This window comes from Blastocystis hominis, assembly GCF_000151665.1.
Source record: "Blastocystis hominis, Singapore isolate B (sub-type 7) whole genome shotgun sequence assembly, scaffold_9".
Lineage (NCBI taxonomy): Eukaryota > Bigyra > Opalinata > Blastocystidae > Blastocystis > Blastocystis hominis.
In genome coordinates, this window is record NW_013171868.1 from 300,116 (window position 1) to 318,494 (window position 18,379).

Sequence of the window (18,379 nt, forward strand, 5' to 3'; positions counted from 1 at the left end):
TTCCCAAAATGCTGTACCAGAACGGGTTTGTCAGGTTCTTCCTATTGATTCTAGTTTTTTGAAAGAAGGCGCAGTGGTGGTGAGTCAGCCGCGCCGCGTCGCCGCGATCAACCTGGCTCGTCGCGTGGCCGAGGAATTAGACGTCGAATTCGGCAAGGAGGTGGGCTACACAATCCGATTCGACGACTTCTCGGACACCTCCACCAAAATCCGCTACATCACCGACGGCTGTCTGGTCAAAGAGCTCATCAGCGACCCCACTCTCTCCAGATATAGTGTTATCATGCTCGACGAGGCCCATGAGCGGAGCATCAATTCCGACATCCTCTTCGGTCTCTGCAAGCGTCTGCTCGCGCAGCGCCCCTCCCTGCGTCTGCTCATCTCCTCCGCCACCCTCGACATTTCCCATTTCCAGCAGTTCTACCCGGGCTCCGTCGCTCTCTCCATTCCCGGCCGCCTGTTTCCAGTCGCGGTTTTTCACAGCAAATCCGCGCTCGCCGAGTCGCAGGACGAAGCCATCGACCGCTCTCTCCGCGCCTTGCAGCAGATCCACCGCCGCGAGCCGGGGCACGTGCTTCTCTTCCTCCCGGGGCAGTTCGAGATCGAAAAAGCCGCCAAAATCGTCGAGGACTGGTACCAAGCCGAGCTCCGAAACGACCCTTCATTCCCGCGGTTGGTCGTCCTGCCGCTCTACGCGGCGCTCCCCGCGGAACAGCAAGCGCGAGCGTTTCGCGCGGCGAGTCCGGGCACGCGGAAGGTTGTAATCGCGACGAACATCGCGGAGACCTCGGTGACAATTCCGGGGATTCGGTACGTGATCGACCCTGGTTTTTCGCGGGAAAAGAGCTTTGACCCGCGGACGGGAATGGACTCGCTGGAGACGACGCGGATTTCCCGCGGGGCGGCGCAGCAGCGCGCGGGCCGCGCGGGGCGGACGGGTCCGGGGAAGTGTTTCCGGCTGTACAGCAGCGCGGAGTACGCGCGGATGCGGGAGAGCGCGGAGCCGGAGATTCGGCGCGCGTCGCTGGTGAGCACGATGCTGTATCTGAAGGTGCTGGGCATCGACGACGTGCTGGCGTTCGAGTATCTCGACGCGCCCGCGCCCGAAGCGATCTCTCTCGCGTTAAAACAACTGCTCATCGTGGGCGCGCTCGACGACGCCGGTCGCGTCACGCCGCTGGGCAGACGCCTCTCCGCGCTGCCGCTGGACCCGCAGCTGGGCAAGACGCTGCTGCTGGCGTGCGAGGAGGGCTGCGCCGACGAAGCCATCGCTATGAGCGCCATGCTGAGCGTCGAGAAGGTCTTTCACGCGATTGCCCCGCGGGAAAGGGCGTCCGAGCGCGCGCAGAGGATCGCGCGGCGGCAGAAGCGGCTGAGCTCGGAGCTGGGCGATCATTTCACGTTTCTGAACGTGTAGAAGATGCGATTGGTGGATGAGTTGTGCAGGTTCATGAAGTTCAAAACCCGATCACACGGACGAGCCTGGTGCGACGACCACGGCGTTCATTACCAGTCCATGCGGACGGCGCTCTCGATCTATCGGCAGCTGGGCGACGCGCTGCGAGCCGGCGGAATGGACGTGGAAAAACGCGCGGGAGACGTGATTGCCGCGCTGCAGAAAGTGCTGGTGGAGGGCTCGTCGCTGACGCTGGCGCGGAAGTGCAGGAACGATGTGTATCGAACGCTGATCGATGTGTTCGAGAACGAAGGAACCAGGATTGGAGAGATCCATCCATCATCATCATTGGTGTGGAACGATAACTACCCGCAATACATCGTGTATCAAGAGCTGGTGGCGAGTACGCGGAGCTATTATCGGAATTGCTGCGAGGTTCGCGAGGAAGACGTCGTGGAAGTGCTGAAGCGAATTAAGGCGATGAAGAACGTCAAACTGAGCGGAGGCAGCGAGCTGGTCTTTTACAAGAGCAATGGGGAGAAGATTGAGACCGATCGGGAAGTGGAGAAAACGAAGGTCGAGACGGAGAAGGCGACGAAGTCGATGCTGACGGAAAGTCGGTTTGAAAGGATGTGGGTGAGGCGTAGGTGACTTGGATGCTGCAAAGAGAAGGTTTTTACAGCGAAAGGGATTGCTCTAAGGTGTGTATTGTGCTTTTTGTTGTTTGTTTGTTGTTTGTTGTTTGTTTGCTGAGACCCGACACTCCAAAAACACCTTGATTCCAATGGGATAGGAGTCTGCAAATTATGCTTTATCGCTGTGAGTGATGGAACCTGCGATATCATGGCAGTATAGAGCAGCTTCACGTGACATTATCAGCTCCTTGCTTTTCCCACCACAGGCATGCTTTCAAATCTTCATTCCGTCGCGTGACTCTAAAAATTGTAGCATTTGAGGATTATCTTGGTTCTCAATCTCACTTCTTCTTTCAAATATCAATGTATCCTTTTTCAGATAAGATTGTTGTGTGTGATAATGGTACAGGAGTAGGTGGAGAAGGATTCTTCGTAATGTTGAGGTTGTGAAAGCAGGTTATGCTGGAGACAATGTACCGCGTGTGCAATTCCCCTCTCTAGTGGGAAGACCTCTTCTTCGAGCCGAAGAAGACTATGTCGGAGATCTAACGTTAAAGGTATTCGGATCCTGCTTGTTTTAAATATGGTAGGATCTCCTCGTGGGTGACGAGTGTATCGAGTCGATCCGTGCATTAAATATCACATATCCTATTGAAAACGGTGTGATTCAGCACTGGGACGATATGGAAGAGATTTGGAAGTATACATTCCAGAGAAAACTCGGAATTGATATGGACGATAACGGAGCGGTGTCTCCGGACGGTCTTCGCATCATGCTGACCGAAGCTCCCCTCAACCCGAAGGACAATCGTCGCAAAATGGCCGAAATCATGTTCGAGAAGTTCCACTTCGCCGGATTGCAATGCAAGCCGCAGGCCATGCTCACGCTCTACTCGCGCGGCGCCTCCACCGGCGTGGTCGTCGACAGTGGCGACGGCGTTACGCACGTTATGGGGGTCTTCGACGGCTACGTGCTGAATCATCTCACGCGCCGTCTGAACATCGCGGGCCGCCACGTGACTCGCCACCTTCTGAATCTGCTCCAGCAGCGCGGCTACGCGCTGAACGCCACCGCGGACTTCGAGGTGGTGCGCGAGCTGAAGGAGCGGCTGTGCTACGTGGCGTACAATTTCGAGAAAGAAATGCGTCTAGCGGACGAAACGACCGTCCTCATGAGCTCTTATCAGCTCCCTGATGGGCGGCAAGTGCGGCTGGGCAGCGAGCGGTTCGAGGCGACGGAGGCGCTGTTCAAGCCGGAGCTGATGGGTCTGGAGTGCATGGGACTGTCGGAGATGGTCTTCGATCTGATCCAGAAGGCGGAGATTGATTTGCGGCCGGTGGTAGGCGACCAATCAGATCGTTCAGCGTAGTTCTATAAGAACATCTTGCTGTCCGGAGGAACCAGCATGTTCCCGGGGCTGTCCTCGCGGCTGGAGAAGGATATTCGGGAGCAGTACTGTTCGGTGATTCTGAAGGGAGAGACCAACCACATTGCGAAATCCATTAATGTGATTGTGAGAATGCGGGGCGGAGTTGAGGGTAGGCGCAGCCGAATCGGAAGCATTCGGTGTTTACGGGAGCGGCGGTGTATGCGAAGTATATCGCGAATAACGTGGATGCGTGGATTTCAAGGCAGGAATGGGAAGAATGCGGAGCGCGCGTCCTGGAAAAGCCGTAACGGAGATGATGAGTGTATTCTGAGGTGTTTGTTGATATTATACATATATTGGATTGGGTGGGGTGAAGAGGGCGAGAAGATGAAGATTGGATTTGGAAAAACAAACTAAAGAATTGGGCTTGGATGGGATATAGCAGAGAGAAAGAAAAAATAAAAAAGAAAAAGGATTGGTTGCGTGATTGTGAAGAAGCGCATCGAAGGAAAAGTGGCCAATGAAGTGGAATCATTCCAGTTTCCATATAACGAGGATGACGATTCCTTTTCCATCATTTCTGCAACCCAATCCCTCAGGCTTCATCACCATCTCCCATTCTAATTCCTATTCCCTTCCCTTCCCTTCTCTATTGTTTTCAACAAACACACCACCCTTAGTCGTCGCTATCATCATCATCCGCGGCCACTTCCTGGTTTTCCATCTCCATCTTCTTCATCAATCCCTCCAAATCCGCATCTTCCTGTCTCTGTGCAACGCGAGGCTACCGCTCATCCCGTTTTCCATCGCTTACCGGGATCTTCACGACCAAGTTTCCTTCATACTCCTTAATGACGCGATCCAGCTCGGCGATCGCTTTCGTCAGCAATTCGATTCCGTCCTTATCCTGCATCGCCGTCGTCGTCATCACGTACAGCGGCGAAGCGATTAGCGTAATCTACCTCACAGGCATCACACATCATTACCGTCACAGGCATTTCGCTCGTTCCCACGGCTTCCGCAGCGGCCTACGATCAAATTCACTTCGATTTTTCACCATGGCGGCGCGAATTCCGTCGACTCCGTGGATGCTGAAACATGTCACTTCGATGTCCGATCGGACCTTCTTTGCCTGCGGAGACATACGAGCGTTGATCAGAGAGACCAGCTCTGCGATTACGGGGGGATCAACGCTCAGATCGTTGAGGATCTCGGGATTGCTGGGAGATGATGATGTGCAAGCGAGGCGTACGACACGGAAAGAAGGAATGCGTTGTACGCAGATTGGTATTTCGCGCTCAGAGGCCAAATAATCGACTCGTAGACAGTGTCGATGCTGATCTTGCAGCGATTCGAGAGAATGCCTGCAATGTTGTGGACTTTCTTCGCTTCTTTGTAGCGCTTCTCAGCTTCTTTCATATCGTCGTCCGCTACACGACGCTTGGAGAGATCGATGTAGCCTGTCGATAAGTCGCTCCGTTTTGCTTCCCACCTTTCACTTTGTCCACACGCGTTACCATGCTGGGCTCGACTTTGCCTACCTGGACCAGTTTCGGAATGGATCGAATACGACGACGAGACAGTTCAGAGGCAGGAATGAAGCCCTGAATGTCGTTATACTCCAGCAAGTTCACATAAATACCAATATCCGTAATTCTACGCAGAAGTGGGATTGAAATGCGATATACTGTGTGACTTTTACCATAACGACATCATCCACCTCCGGAAACTTGTTCTCATAAAAGCGGTGGTTCGTGACCTCGAAAGTTTCTACAGGGTGTTAAACATGCGGAAACTAGAAGGAGAGCGCCCTACCTTCTGCTGGCATTGTAAATAACCTTTCTAAGAAAGAGAGAACTACCGCGGTTCTGGACCACGATTTTTTCTCCTCAAAAAAGACTATGGAAGACAGGAAAATTGAGCAGAGGGATTACTATGCCATTCTAGGTCTTTCTAGAGACGTTTGTTTCGATATGGGAGGTGACTGTGTAGGCATCGTTTGAAGAAATAAAGAAGCAATATCGGAATTTGTCAAGACAGTTCCATCCTGATAAGCAGTCGGTCGAACATCAAGATTTCGCAAATGAGTTTTTCCAAAGAATCGATCGCGCGTATCAAATTTTGGGCGACGAGAAGAAGCGAAGACTTTACGATTTGTACGGAGAAAAAGTGCTTTCCTATGTCCGTCGTTTAGGCTGTAGGCTGTCGATTTGCTGGAGAACAACGAGCAGCTCGTCAAACGTGATGACGTATGCCACTTTGAGTGCCCCTTTCCATTAGAGTATCGACGAGATCACTGATCTTATCCACACGATTTATCAGCAAGAACTACAAACCAAAGCCGGTCAAAGCAGTTCCCTCAAAATGGAATTTGATATGTCCAATCTATTGTTCCCTCCTTCTCTTCCTCCACCTCCTCCCGCCTATTCTCTTTTCGCTTCTCCTCCTCCTCCTCCTCCTGCGCCCAAATTCTATTTATCTGGCGTTACAATGTCACAAACCGTTCAAACCAAATTATCTCCCACCAATACTCTCGCTGTTACCGGAACCGTTTCTACGTCTCATGACAATCTTCTCAGCATGGCGGGAGCCACATTCCAGCACCAGCTCTCTCCTACGCAGCAGATCTCAACATCGGCTCTGCTCGGTTCGCGACCGCTTCTAGGCGTCGAATATTTGCAAATGTTCTCTCCGGCGAGCCAGGGAACCGCGTCGTTCACCTTCCAACGGGAGGGTGCCCGATGCGGTCTCCAGCTGTTCTACCAGTGCTCTCCGTCGCTTTTAGGCCGCATCAAAGTCGATATAGGTAACAGAGCCGAGCTCTCCACAACATCCTTCGGCATCATCTATGCGCGCGACAACCATCGAATTGAGACCGAATTCATGGCGGGCGCCAATTTCGGCGTTTCCTCCAGCCTTCTGACCACTCTCAGCGACCCTTCCTCGATGCAGTTGAAAATCAAGGGCATCCTGACCACTGTACGCGCAGAGCTCGAAGCGGGAGTTTCGAAAGCCCTCACGCCGTTCAGTCGACTCGGTTTTTCCGCGGGAATCGGCCTCGCCGGCGTGGAACTCAAATGGAAGTTCGATTCGAACGGGCGTTTCATCTAGATACCAGCGCGGCAGCGTGGCGTTTGCGATCCCCGTGGTTCTCAGCCGGTCCTGGCGGCCGCTCGCCGTCGCGCTGGCTTCCGCGGTTACCGCCTTCACCGCGGGAATCCTGTGGATCGCGGAGAAATCGCCGCTGGGCGCGCAGTCGGAAGCGTAGAAACGTGGAAACCGTAGAACCGTAGAAAGCGGCGGGAGGCGTCGGAGCGGGAGGCGTTTCTGCGTCGGCACGGGCGGCTTTCCGCGGTTTCGCAGCAGGAAATGATGCGGAAGTACGCGGAGGAAAACCGCGGGAAAGAGGCGAAGAAAAAAGGCCTGGTGATTCTGCGGGCGGTGTACGGCGAGGAGGCTGCGGTGGGCATTGCCGAGTGTGGCGTGGACAATGCCGAGTGTGGGAGCGGAGCGGAGAAGGCGCTGGACGTGACGGTGGCGCTGCAGTTCATGGTGAGGGAGTCGAAGCTGCGGCTGTACGCGGGGTCGAAGAAGGACTACGCGGGGTTCTGCGAGGTCGGGGAAGGAGCGGCGAGGAAGAAGCTGTACGTGCGATATGCGTTCAATGGGTCCGTGTATGAGCTGGAGGTGGACGACGCGGAGCCGGTGTATCTGCCCGCGTTCCGCGCCACGAGGCTGGGAAGCGAGGAGGTGGTCGAATAGATGGAGGAGAAGGTGTGTGATTGGATGAGTCATTCGATGAGTCATTCGATGAGTCATTCATTCATTCATTCATTCATTCATTCGTGATCCATTCCTTCATTAAATCATACACTACACACACACATATTGGTTCTTGGTTCTTGGTTCTTGACTATTTATCAATGAACATCTCATCCCTTGTTGGTTCTAACAAACACTCCAGAGCATATGCGTCTTCTGCAGGTGTCGATACTGTCTCTACCATCGATCCCCTCCCTCACGCCCACATAAACGAAGAAGAACACGCCCGACAGCACCACCGTCAGCAGCACAAACGGCACGATCCACGACCCGCTCTTCTGCTTCACCTCCTGCTCCACGCTCTTCTCCAGCAGCATCTCCAAGTTCTGAATCCGCATCGTGATCTGCTGCGACACGCTCGACTTCACGCGCTCCTGCATCTGTCCTTCCAGCTCCGTAATCCGCCCCTCCGACACATCGCCGCGCTGCTCCAGCTTCCGAATCATCGAGTTGATCGAGTCGTCAATCGCTACGTTTCCACGTTTCCACCTTCCCTACAAGACATGGAGTGCTCCAGCTCGCGCTTCAGTTTCTCCAGCTCATCCAGCTCCGCGTCGCTCAGCGCCTTCACCAGCGACGCCAGCGCCAGCTCCGCGGGGTTCAGCTTCTCCGCTTCCAGCCCCTCCTCCTTCAGCAGCCCCGCCAGCGTCGCGCGGAACGCGTCTTCGCGCTCCTTCTGCGTGATCGCTTCCTCGTTCTCCAGGCTCGAGACGCCCACCACCGTCGAAATCTCCAGCACGTCGTGGTTGTCCGCTAGGTCGCCCGTCGACGCGCTCACTCCGATGTACGCGTTGCGCCACCATTCCGCGGGGAGATCCACCTTCGCGGAGAAACAGTCGTCGTAATAACCGCGGTTGTTGTGGTCCGAGCGAACCACCACGCGCTGCAGATCGCCGTCGTAGGAGATCTGGATGCGAGCTGCGTTTTCCACCTGCAGTCAACACGAGAAAAAGGGGAAACGGAGAAATCTTGACGCTTTTCGTAGAAACGGTAGCTGGAGAAACAACCCTCATGCTCGCGATCGGGGTAGTAGGCGCTCTCGCTCGTGTTGTTGCCCACGTAGAGGCTTATATCACGGTGGAAACGGTAGTACTGAAAGGAATTGGGTCATATTCGAAGCATGTACCTCCGGATTGCGGTAGGTGCTAAGATCGACGGAAAAGCCGATGAATTTGTCGTTCGAACCGTGCATCGGACCCTAGACGTGAAATAAAAAAAGTAGAGCGACAGCAGTGTGGACATTCTGAGTTGTGAAGAAAATCGTCATCCCATCACCGAACAACGTCTCTCCCTACGATGTACACATAACAGAAAGGAAAACTTGGCCACTAATTCTAAACTTGACAGTGGTTAACCATTTGTTGCTGTTTAATGGCTTATCGTTCCAGCAAAACCCAGACTTACTTTGGCGATCAGGTGTAAGTCGCACAAAGTACTCCTTTATAGAAGCATCTCCTCCACAAGTCCATCCCTTAATTTTACGGTTTCCTATGGATCAAAGGAGGTCATCAAACACACCTGCCCAACCGTAATTCTTGAAGGGAGCAGCAAATGAGTTAACCTCTGAAATTGTTTGAGCAATGGCGATGACGGACAGTGAAAGTATAAAGACGACCAGCTTTTTCATCATCTCTCACCGATAATATGTATATTTTTACTACAGAAAATGACACTGCAAAATCGGCCCAATTCGTGGAATACCAGAATTTCATTTCCTCTGTTTCCGCGGGATTTGAATCACTGAATGGTTTTTATTCTATGATGATAGGAGCTTGATTTATGTGAATACGAGATGAAATTAACTCAATTCTGATTCTTTTCAGTCAAAACTGCTTCGAATAAGAGGGTACAAAAACGACACACGATGTAACGAAAATCACTCCTACATATAAATTTTGTGTTCTTCGCAAAGGACCGAAAGGGAGTGAGAAAGGAGGAAAGCCTCTAGACACCCGTACAGCGTGGAAATGATAGTGTTCCAAAAGAACACTCGCAACAAGATCAAAAAGCATAATAATTAGTGAATGAACAGGTGGTCCTCTTCTCTATCTGCAAGAAAATGAGTGATAGTGAGAATAATACCCTTGCCGTCAAACAAATTACCCCTAAAAATACACATTATTGTCATTCTTAAGGAGTTTCATTCTCCTTTTCCATCTTTTTCTTTAGTGTACTCTACCATGCGTTCGCTCATTCTTCTCCTTTTTCTTGTCGTGGTAAATAGCGTCCATCCAGAAAGATCAAACGGAGCAGTTCCTCAAGATGCGCTGTGGCATATCAAAATGATGTCTCCACCGCTAGAAGGCGAAAACTCAATCCGTAGGCCTGCTTTTTCCAGTTCATGTTTAGGATGTGGTGATTACTCACTCTGTGTCAATGGAGAGAACTCATGTAGGCTTTACTCGTGAATTGTAACATAGCGATGAAGTTCACTTACCGATTTACTCCATCGAACACAAGTGGAATCTGGGCTTTCCAGCGCCTGGTGTATCAGTATTCTGACAAGAAGTGCTTGTCTTCAAATCGCGTTCTCTGGATGAACATTTCCTATGTTATCATTGACAATTCAGAAGACACATATACTTTTCAGCTTGTGAACGGCAGTTTTGAGTTTGTCGACTCTCTGACCTCCTATTGTGTCCCTCTTCGCGCAAATCAGGAACACTCGATCAGCGATTATGTTTGTACGGGTTTTCCGGAATATGAAAATCAAAAATTGAATTTAACCGAGTTGCTGCATCGAACGATCGAAACCGTTGATTTTGTTTTTAGTATGGGAATGCGAAGTGTCTAATTCGTAGCTGAAAAGCAGTTGCAAGTGATTTCAGGAGGGAAAAGCACGTTTTACGACCTCGAAAGCAAGGAACGTAGGAGTCGATGGCGATGGTGATCACTGTAGTATGCGAAGGCGTCCAAGTCCAAGTCATTGTTATTTATGTAATCGTTCTCGGCGTCTGCACTGCTTTGATTGTTGCCTTTATCTCTGTGATTTGCAAATCGCGCTCGGAGCCCATCTATCCTCGGCGAGAAATCCGAAGCATTTCATCTCCCCTTCCTCTCGGTACGCATCCCTATTCTAAGAAATGTTCGTACCAGCGTTGTGCTGTCGACATTATTGTTTGGTGTGTTTGTTGGAAACAGCTTTTGTTTCTGGGTTTGCCATTCATGGTGCTGCGTATGAAAAAGAAAAGAAAAGATAAGATAAGATAAGATAAGATAAATACTGAGCATTTTGAAGTGTTTTAACCTTCTTCTTGTTTCGTAATCACCCCCTTTTCCTTTTCGTCGTTGTTTACCGACTTCTCCACTCTTCTCTCCCCTCCCCCTTTCAAAATTTATTTTACTGTTTCAAAAACAAACAGTTCCACAACGCATGATAACAATAATCGATATTAACGAAATAGCACCTAAACCAGTATGATTGACTCTTTAGGCGGCTCCCCAAAGCTAAACTTCGCGGGATCCAGCACCTCCAGCTGTGCATCCCCCGACGTGTGCCGCATGAGCAACCCCAAGAGAGCTTCGGACAGCTCGCGCAGCTCCTTGCTCTGTTCCTTAATCTTCATAATATAGTTCTGCATCAGCGAGCAGAACGTCGCGTCATTCAGAATGGCTTGCAATGACACATCTACCATCGACCTTCTCTCCTCCTCCTCCTACCGAATTCGCACAGCAAACACACGATCCGCAGCAGATACACGCTGCTCCGCTCCGACGGCGGCTTGCTCAGCGCCACCGCCAGCGTGTCCAGCAAGTTCCGGTCGATCAGCCGCCTCGCGTTTTCTACACTCGATCCCCGCGGGAATCCGCACCTTCCGAGACGAGGAACTGGATGTAGAGTTCCGCGGGGGCCTGGAGACTGGCGTCGTTGCTGAGCGCGTTGGTGAGAATGGAATCGTAGATGGGCGGGGCGGCGGAGCAGAGCAGCGGGTACACCATCGAATTCGATTCGAAGTGGGCGAAGATCGGGGAAAACAGGGAAACGATCGACGGGTAGGACGCCCCGCGGTTAATCTCGTCCATGAGGATGTGGACGATCGTCGCGGCGGTCGCTTCGTCGTGCGTGCAGCCTACGATCGAATCGTGGAAACGTGGAAACCGAGGAGGTAGCAGAAGAACTCGATGAGCTCCTTGATGAGCGATTCGTCGAGCGGGAAGAGCGGGAGCTCGCTACCAAACTCGGCTTGGTACTCCATGAACCAGGCGGCGTCCTGGGCTACGGTTTATGGAATTCCAGAAATCGGACTGATCAGGATGATGCGGCGCAGCACCTTCAAGATGGAGGAGATCGAGCGGACCTCCATGTCGTCGGTCTTGATGACGTCCATGCAGACCTTGAGGACGTCGTGCACGGGGATTTCCTCGGTGTTGGCGACTAGATCAAACCCCGATCACGGAGCTACCCGGCAGCAGCGTGAGCAGCGCGGCGCCGAAGCGCTCGACGTCGATGGTGCTGTGGTTGTCCCAGTAGACGGCGAGGAGGGTCTTGAGCCCGCCGGCGTTGATGTAGTCCTCGCGGACGTTGTCGAGCTGGCCGATGAGCGTGCTCATCTCGAGAATGACGGTGACGTCGGAGATCTCGCGGCGCATCACGGCGGAGAGGTAGCTGCCGAGCGAGGTGTTGAGCTGGATGTAGTGGATGGAGGTGTGCTGGCTGATCAGCGAGGAGTCTACGATGGGAGGAGGGGGGAGAACGCACGATAGACCACTTGGTGGATGAGTTCTGCTTTGAGGAGACGCGGGGCGCAGGGAGAAATGTCGTCTTGGTGCACGATGAAGAAGCTGTGGATGGTGAATCGCTCGGAGAGGATCTGGTCTAGCGATCACAGAACGCATTGGAGGCTACAGAAGGCCAGACGGAGCAGCAGGTCGATCACCGCGTCCACGTAGAGAATGAAGAGCGCGCAGTCGCGCGTCGTGCGCCTCACTTTCAAAAAGAACGGGACGATCTTGTTGCAGAAATCCAGGTTTCGATTCACATCCGCCAGCAGGCACAGCTGAACCAATCCGCGCAGCACTTCCAGGTCCGACGCCACCCAGTCCTGCTTGATCAGCGTCTCCACCGCGCCGTAGAGGCTTTCAGGGTGCTGCGGCTGCACGAACCGCGGGTCCTGCTCCTTCGCCAGCCGCAGAAGGAGGCGCAGCGCGGTTCGGCAGAGCTCCTGCTGCGCCGCGAAGAGCGACAGCACCGAGACCAGCGACTGCTCCACGCCCGACTGCAGAATCATCTCCTTCGTCAGCTTCGGACGCGGCGGCGACCGCGGGGAGCGCGACGCCAGCACGGAGCGAGCCATGCCGCGATAGCCCATCGTCTCGGCAATGCTCAGCTCCTCGGGGAGATGGCTCGATCTTTGGGAAATTCCCAGTTTAGGAGGCAGGGGATTGCTTCCACTGGGTCCATTAATAGGTCCATTATTGGGTCCATTATTGGGTCCATTATTGGGTCCATTATTGGGTCCATTATTGGGTCCATTATTAGGTTCATTATGGGGTCCCTTATTAAATTCATTATTGGGTCCATTATTAAGCCCCTTATTAAATTCTTTATTGGGTCCATCATTGAGTCCATTTTTCACCGCATTGTTGGTCGCTTCCCCATCGAACGAGTCCATCAGCGTCTGCAGAGCGTCCAGCGTGGCTTGGAGCTCGGGCACCGAAGCGCCGGCGGGTCGCAGAAGGAGCGACATGAGTTTCTGCATCGGGGAATTGACCAGAAGCAGGACATCGGCCTCCGATCCGCCGATGGGACTGATGGAATGCAGCGCCAGCGACGACCGCCGGCCTTCGAAGAGATAATACTGCATGTTCTCGCTGATGGTCTTGCAGTAGGCGATCACTGGATGCTCCGCATCGTATTCCGCCCTCAGCGATGGGAGCAACTCCAGCACGCGCGCGTCGTTCAGCTGCACGCAGCCCTGGACTACACGTCACCCCTTCCGAGGACCGATACAGCTCGTCGAGAAGAGAGACAGCGTCCACATGATCTCCAGCACGCTCTGCGCGTCCTGCGATTTCTGCGCGTAGCGAACGAAGGTCTGCGCGATGTGGGAATTGACGACTTCTTGGAGACAGTCCAGACTCTGCATGGCGATCAAGCGGATCGTGCAGAAGAAATCGACGACCGGCTGCACGGAGGTCTGGATCGCTTGGCAGATGCGGGAGACGATGCCGGTAGCGAGGATCGAATAGCTCGCGTTGGTGACGCTGCAGATCGACGAGACGAGGCGACAGCACGTGACGGTGGTCTCCAGATCGGGGCTGCGATCGAGGAGAATCACGATGCCCATGAGGCCTTGCCGTTTAATGAAGTGATCCGCACAGGACGCACCCACGCCGAGGATGATTTGGAGCGTTTCCAGCATCGGAATGCGCGGCGAGAGCTTGTCCGAGATCGTCGCTGCGAACGTCCAGCGATTCAGCAGGTCGATGATGGTGAAGCGATAGGCGGACTGCTGAAACGCCGCCTCCGAAGTGAGAGACGCGAAGATCCCGCAGGCCGAAATCACGATCGACGGCCGATTGTGATAGAGCGAGATGGCGTCCAGCACGTCTTTCAGCCCATTGCTCTTGAGGAACTGCTGCCGAAACACGGCGCTGGATTGGGAGATGATGCCGATGACCATGAAGACATTCTCGCAGACCTCCGCGGAGTTCTGATTGCGAACCAGAACGGTCTGGAAGGTGGCGGATTCGGTGTCCAGGCGGAGCAATGCCTCTTTCGATTTGATTTCTTGGAGGAGGTAGAGGGCGAGGAGAATGCAGGAAGACGTGGTCGGGAAGTTTTTGGCGACGTGGAGGCAGAGATCGACGGTGATCGGGAGATCGATGTAGGAATCCGCGTGTCTGGACTTGGCGAGAAGCGCGAAGATGAGAAGCGACCGCGAAACCACTTCCTTGTCGTCGAGATAGGACGAAACCACGCGGAGAAGCGTGTTGACGCCGTTGAGGATGAGAAAAGCGTTGATGAGACGGTGATCTAGAGGTGAATGGAAGGCAAAAAACACCACAATCCGACTCGATGAGGTCTGCCAGACTATCGAGAATCAAAAGCTTTTCGTTTCGATCGGAATGGCTGAGCTGATACAGAATCGTCTTCATCAGAATCATTTCGTCCTGATTGTTGAACGAACTCGTCTTTTCGTCTACAATCAACTCTCCTCCTTTCTCCGACTCGACAATCCCAAATTCTGGCCAACCAGCAAAAACTTCTTCTGCACCACTTGGCTCAGCGGAAGCGGATGAGTGGCGCCTTCCCCCCGCTCCACTTGCGGAAGCTCCTGCAACGACTGCGGATTGTGCAAGGAGAGATTGCTCTCCACTTGATCCATCATTTTCACAATCCCGACGCTCTTCAGCTTGCCTCGAAGATCCTCTAAAACGATCAACAAAAAGAGGATAGAAGGCTACTCGATGAGCTCAAAACCACCAAGACGGAGAAGAATTCGTTTACTAAATTAAGCGATGTCACGTAGGAGGACACCGAATCCACGATCACGAACAGCGTCTCCATCGAGTGGAAACTGCTCTCAAATGCTATGAATCAAGAAGTCAAAATCGAGAAGACGGTGAATCATCAAAGACGCGATGACTCCGAATTTCATCACGGTGGTTTCGTCCTGTTTGTGGTGGTAACAGGCATAGGACATGCAAGGAATCAGCATGAAGAAATCGAATCGTTCCATGAGATAGTCAAACCATTCTATCTTCGATTCGGATCGATTGTGCCTACTTTCGTTCAGGAGAATGTCTTCCAGCACGGAGAAAATCGCAGGGATGTAATGACTCAGCGAGTCGTCCAGCAAACAATGCAAACAAAACGAAAGAAACGACTCTTGGGTATCCCAGCTCACTTTCTCCGCATCCAGCTGCAGCTCCGATCTCTCGGACCACGACAGTGGCGCAGCCACGCTCTGCTTCTTTTGCAGAGATCGCTTCGAGCTGTTAAGCGAATTCTGCGAGCTCTGCAGACTCTGCGAGCTCTGCGAATTCAGCGAGCTTAGTAAACTCGGTATGTTCTGTGAACTCTGCAGACTCTGCGAGCTCTGCGATTGGAGCTGGGATTGTGACTGGAATTGGAGCTGGAAGTGAGATTGTGATTGTGACTGGAATTGTGATTGTGACTGGAATTGTGATTGAGACTGAGATTGTGATTGAGATTGAGATTGAGACTGTGATTGCGACGGAGGGACAGAAGCGTCGGAGGAAGGGCTGGCATTCATGGCTTCGATCAAACCCTGAATGAGCTGAGCTAGTTTCAAATCGCATTCCTTGTAGTTCTGGAAAGACTGGAGCGTATCGACGATTCGGTTCTTTCGAATCCACTCAATCCCCGAAGAAGCGTCAAGCAACGCCATGAGGAAGTCGAGAAGCACTTTCCCCTTTTCCTCGTCGAACAAAATCAGCGGAAGACACTCCACCAGGTTCGACAGTTCCTCGGTTTCCACGATCATATCAACGAAGCACGGCACGAAATGAATCAGATGCGTGAGCGTCGTCAGCGTGTCCAAAACCACCGTCGGATCTCGACTCAGCGTGATGAAATGCATCGCGCACACCCGCAAAACTCCCGCATTGATCATGCACACGCACGCCGTTTCTACATTTCAGGGCGTTTCATCGACTACCATCAACGCAGAGCGCGTCGAAGAGCTTCTGAATGACGCTAGCGAGCGTGTTCTCGAGAGGACAGAGGTTGACGGCCGTTTCGGCGAGCGCAACGAACTGCTCCAGAAAGAGAAATCGAGGCGGGAGGTCTAGACAGAAGCGAAGTCGGGTGCGTGGTACGGTGCTCGACGAGAAGCTGGATGAACGAGAAGAGAGGGAGAAAGAGCGAGCTGTCGCCGAGCTGTCCGAGGACGAAGATGCGATGGAGCAGCGAGGATCGGATGAAGAAGTCGACGTTGTCGCTCGACTCCACCAGAAGCGTCAAAAGATGCAGAAGCTTCTTGTTCTGCTTGGAGGAGAGCTTCGAGCTCTCAGCAAAGCGTGCGACGGCGACGAGAATATCGTCGATACAGTCCTTCCGGTGGGCGAAGATGCAGATCACGTCCATTAACAATAGAGAGTGGGGTGAGTTATCGCGAAGCAAGGGCAACAAATAGGTTTTAATGGACGCCTTGTCGACTTGGATGTCGATCGAGGAGTTTGACAGTAGCGTCAGAAGCATTCTGAGGATGGTTTTGTTCAGGGAGGAGTTCCCCCCTCCGAGACTTTGCATCAACCAAGGAACTAAGCTCGAAAAATGTTCAACATGAGCAGCTGTGAGTGATATTCATAGAGAAAAAACGACTTTGCTGAAGCTGGTTTGAAAGCCACTGCAGACAAACAACTTTAACAGATAGGTTTTGCAAGCCATTAAGAAACGATAAGATGGAAGATACAAATTCAGGCTCGTCTTTGTCGTCTAATTTAGCAAAAAATAACGGAGAGCATACTGATAGTGATTCTCTGTTGTAGATAGGAAAGAAGGAGATGTGCAGAATCCATAAAGTGCGTTTGTATAAAGTCGATGCAACTAGAAATACCTGAAATTTGAAATAATTGAACTAAGAGCGTAATAGCTAAGAATGAACGCAACAATTACTCCTATACCCTCATGTTCTTTAGAACTCAATGGACTTTCATCAAAAAAGTCATCGACCTAATAGTTAAAATGTTTTACAGAGAAAAACAATGTTTTCATAAACGAGCTCGATATTAGCTCCATAGGTTATTCCGGACTCTGCTATGGGCTTGGTTTTATCTATTTCCTTCCCATTAAAGAGCATTGCAGAAAACGCTTTACCCTCCTTAGGGAGATCCTAAATTTCAGATCTAGAATAAGGACGAAGAACTCTCAGTCTGGATTTAACGATAGCACATAGTGTTTCATAATTTGCAGTTGGCTGGATAGATATGTAGTATGTTTTACCATAGGTAGGAACAGAGATATTAACTACAATTCGACGATTGCTATCTCCAGAAACAACATTTCGAGGAGATGGATGTTCTAGAGTAAAGCAAAGCCCTTTTCTACTACGCATTTCGAAATAACGAAAATACCCAAAAGATAAGAGTCCTACCCACTAACTCAAAAACAATTTAACCCTTTTGTGTGTTTTGTTTAAACAAAAAACGAATAAGGACATGTTTATACCACTCAACTTAGAAGATACCAATCTTGTTAGCAACGTCCATAGCTTCATTCTCACCACTCATACGCACAAACGCCTTCTTGAAACCCAGAGGAGAAATCACCGTATTCACCTTAGAGCACTTAACATTGTAAAGCTTGTTAATGGCCTGACGAATCTGTCTCTTGTTTGCACGAATATCCACAAAGAAAGTAAGAATATTCTCAGACTACAATATAAGTGCCTATAAACAGAAAACCTCAATCTTCTTCATAGAAGACTCGCTCACAGCTGGCTTCTTGATGATAGCATAAGCATCCATCTTATTCTCCTTGCTGATAGCGTGTCTCTCATACTTGGGCTTACGAGCAAGTTTAAGAGTCTTGGGGCGGTAGAAACGAGTGGTAGTATGAATATGACCTCCGCTCTTCTTCTGAATGCGTTGGGTTTTCTTGGCAGCGGCAGTGGCTAAACAATGGTAAGAATAATCAATTTAAAAAACAATCAATCGAACAAAGAAAATAAGTTACCTTTAGCAGTACCAACCATGTTCTAAACGAGTCCTTAAAAACTTCTAGTGAATGGAAAACAAGGAGTTTCATAATATGTTGTGGGGTAATTACGATTAGCTAGTAAAATTACTATTCTAGTATTTATCCCCACCTCAATATTCCTATTTCACAATATTCTGTTAAATTTTAAAGTAGTGCGACTACAAAACTGGATAGTTTTATTGATCGTAGATAATAGACTCACAAGAGCGGAATGCCAAAGTTTTAGTGAAGTACTATACGCTCAGGGTACTTAATCTGTACTGTATTCGAGTAATCGTGTGAGGAACAAAGATTAAAGCGTCTCATCAACTCAAAAGCGAATTATTATTCATCTTGTTTAGAGCACTGGTCGCATATCGATTTCTTATGGACTCGGTCACAGTTACAATCCGTAATTACACTGTGGCACCTTCGGCAGACATAGTCTCCAACTTGTTTAACGTTGAAATCATAGCGTTCAGTGTGACTCAAAAGCAGAAGATCAAAATAG

General features: G+C 51.2%; 11 protein-coding genes; 6 read left to right on the forward strand and 5 right to left on the reverse strand.

The window, feature by feature from the left end:
- Nucleotides 1-8: 8 nt before the first annotated feature.
- On the forward strand, nucleotides 9-2,047 carry GSBLH_T00005024001 (uncharacterized protein; the record flags this gene model as incomplete). The annotated part of the gene is made up of 3 exons (XM_013044014.1): nucleotides 9-25; nucleotides 55-1,413; nucleotides 1,447-2,047. 3 exons carry the CDS (start codon nucleotides 9-11, stop codon nucleotides 2,045-2,047), a joined length of 1,977 nt encoding a protein of 658 aa, XP_012899468.1.
- A 347-nt stretch (nucleotides 2,048-2,394) lies between these two features.
- Nucleotides 2,395-3,730, forward strand: GSBLH_T00005025001 (uncharacterized protein; the record flags this gene model as incomplete). XM_013044015.1 has 5 exons in its annotated part: nucleotides 2,395-2,442; nucleotides 2,475-2,588; nucleotides 2,622-3,371; nucleotides 3,402-3,545; nucleotides 3,575-3,730. The coding sequence occupies 5 exons, from the start codon at nucleotides 2,395-2,397 to the stop codon at nucleotides 3,707-3,709; spliced, it is 1,191 nt and encodes a 396-aa protein (XP_012899469.1). The 3' UTR covers nucleotides 3,710-3,730.
- A 347-nt stretch (nucleotides 3,731-4,077) lies between these two features.
- Nucleotides 4,078-4,329, reverse strand: GSBLH_T00006921001 (uncharacterized protein; the record flags this gene model as incomplete). Its single annotated transcript, XM_013044016.1, has 2 exons — nucleotides 4,078-4,185; nucleotides 4,216-4,329. 2 exons carry the CDS (start codon nucleotides 4,327-4,329, stop codon nucleotides 4,078-4,080), a joined length of 222 nt encoding a protein of 73 aa, XP_012899470.1.
- Nucleotides 4,330-4,389: 60 nt separating this feature from the next.
- GSBLH_T00005026001 (uncharacterized protein) lies at nucleotides 4,390-5,106 on the reverse strand (the record flags this gene model as incomplete). Its single annotated transcript, XM_013044017.1, has 4 exons — nucleotides 4,390-4,621; nucleotides 4,654-4,861; nucleotides 4,894-5,057; nucleotides 5,090-5,106. 4 exons carry the CDS (start codon nucleotides 5,104-5,106, stop codon nucleotides 4,390-4,392), a joined length of 621 nt encoding a protein of 206 aa, XP_012899471.1.
- A 196-nt stretch (nucleotides 5,107-5,302) lies between these two features.
- Nucleotides 5,303-5,681, forward strand: GSBLH_T00006922001 (uncharacterized protein; the record flags this gene model as incomplete). Its single annotated transcript, XM_013044018.1, has 3 exons — nucleotides 5,303-5,362; nucleotides 5,394-5,557; nucleotides 5,603-5,681. 3 exons carry the CDS (start codon nucleotides 5,303-5,305, stop codon nucleotides 5,679-5,681), a joined length of 303 nt encoding a protein of 100 aa, XP_012899472.1.
- A 250-nt stretch (nucleotides 5,682-5,931) lies between these two features.
- On the forward strand, nucleotides 5,932-6,669 carry GSBLH_T00005027001 (uncharacterized protein; the record flags this gene model as incomplete). XM_013044019.1 has 2 exons in its annotated part: nucleotides 5,932-6,484; nucleotides 6,513-6,669. Exons 1-2 carry the CDS (start codon nucleotides 6,348-6,350, stop codon nucleotides 6,667-6,669), a joined length of 294 nt encoding a protein of 97 aa, XP_012899473.1. The 5' UTR covers nucleotides 5,932-6,347.
- A 104-nt stretch (nucleotides 6,670-6,773) lies between these two features.
- GSBLH_T00006923001 (uncharacterized protein) lies at nucleotides 6,774-7,163 on the forward strand (the record flags this gene model as incomplete). The annotated part of the gene is made up of 1 exon (XM_013044020.1): nucleotides 6,774-7,163. The coding sequence occupies one exon, from the start codon at nucleotides 6,774-6,776 to the stop codon at nucleotides 7,161-7,163; it is 390 nt and encodes a 129-aa protein (XP_012899474.1).
- A 529-nt stretch (nucleotides 7,164-7,692) lies between these two features.
- GSBLH_T00005028001 (uncharacterized protein) lies at nucleotides 7,693-9,171 on the reverse strand (the record flags this gene model as incomplete). XM_013044021.1 has 9 exons in its annotated part: nucleotides 9,139-9,171; nucleotides 9,013-9,105; nucleotides 8,882-8,979; nucleotides 8,742-8,853; nucleotides 8,545-8,711; nucleotides 8,452-8,514; nucleotides 8,350-8,421; nucleotides 8,184-8,315; nucleotides 7,693-8,154 (listed from the first exon to the last, which is right to left on the reverse strand). Exons 4-9 carry the CDS (start codon nucleotides 8,848-8,850, stop codon nucleotides 7,693-7,695), a joined length of 1,005 nt encoding a protein of 334 aa, XP_012899475.1. The 5' UTR covers nucleotides 8,851-8,853; nucleotides 8,882-8,979; nucleotides 9,013-9,105; nucleotides 9,139-9,171.
- A 270-nt stretch (nucleotides 9,172-9,441) lies between these two features.
- GSBLH_T00005029001 (uncharacterized protein) lies at nucleotides 9,442-10,433 on the forward strand (the record flags this gene model as incomplete). XM_013044022.1 has 5 exons in its annotated part: nucleotides 9,442-9,542; nucleotides 9,573-9,614; nucleotides 9,644-9,994; nucleotides 10,025-10,090; nucleotides 10,123-10,433. The coding sequence occupies exons 1-5, from the start codon at nucleotides 9,506-9,508 to the stop codon at nucleotides 10,431-10,433; spliced, it is 807 nt and encodes a 268-aa protein (XP_012899476.1). The 5' UTR covers nucleotides 9,442-9,505.
- Nucleotides 10,434-10,588: 155 nt separating this feature from the next.
- On the reverse strand, nucleotides 10,589-11,246 carry GSBLH_T00005030001 (uncharacterized protein; the record flags this gene model as incomplete). XM_013044023.1 has 3 exons in its annotated part: nucleotides 10,589-10,851; nucleotides 10,884-11,051; nucleotides 11,084-11,246. The coding sequence occupies 3 exons, from the start codon at nucleotides 11,244-11,246 to the stop codon at nucleotides 10,631-10,633; spliced, it is 552 nt and encodes a 183-aa protein (XP_012899477.1). The 3' UTR covers nucleotides 10,589-10,630.
- A 6,094-nt stretch (nucleotides 11,247-17,340) lies between these two features.
- On the reverse strand, nucleotides 17,341-17,899 carry GSBLH_T00005031001 (uncharacterized protein). XM_013044024.1 has 2 exons: nucleotides 17,595-17,899; nucleotides 17,341-17,564 (listed from the first exon to the last, which is right to left on the reverse strand). Exons 1-2 carry the CDS (start codon nucleotides 17,655-17,657, stop codon nucleotides 17,367-17,369), a joined length of 261 nt encoding a protein of 86 aa, XP_012899478.1. The 5' UTR covers nucleotides 17,658-17,899; the 3' UTR covers nucleotides 17,341-17,366.
- Nucleotides 17,900-18,379: the final 480 nt, after the last annotated feature.

What these genes read in the sequence shown, in the direction of transcription:
- GSBLH_T00005031001 (XM_013044024.1), bottom strand. Translation starts at nt 17,657, where the DNA reads ATGGATGCTTATGCTATCATCAAGAAGCCAGCTGTGAGCGAGTCTTCT. An exon ending in CTTCTATGAAGAAGATTGAG is followed by an intron (nt 17,565 to 17,594) that starts GTTTTCTGTTTA and finishes CTTATATTGTAG; the next exon opens with TCTGAGAATATTCTTACTTT.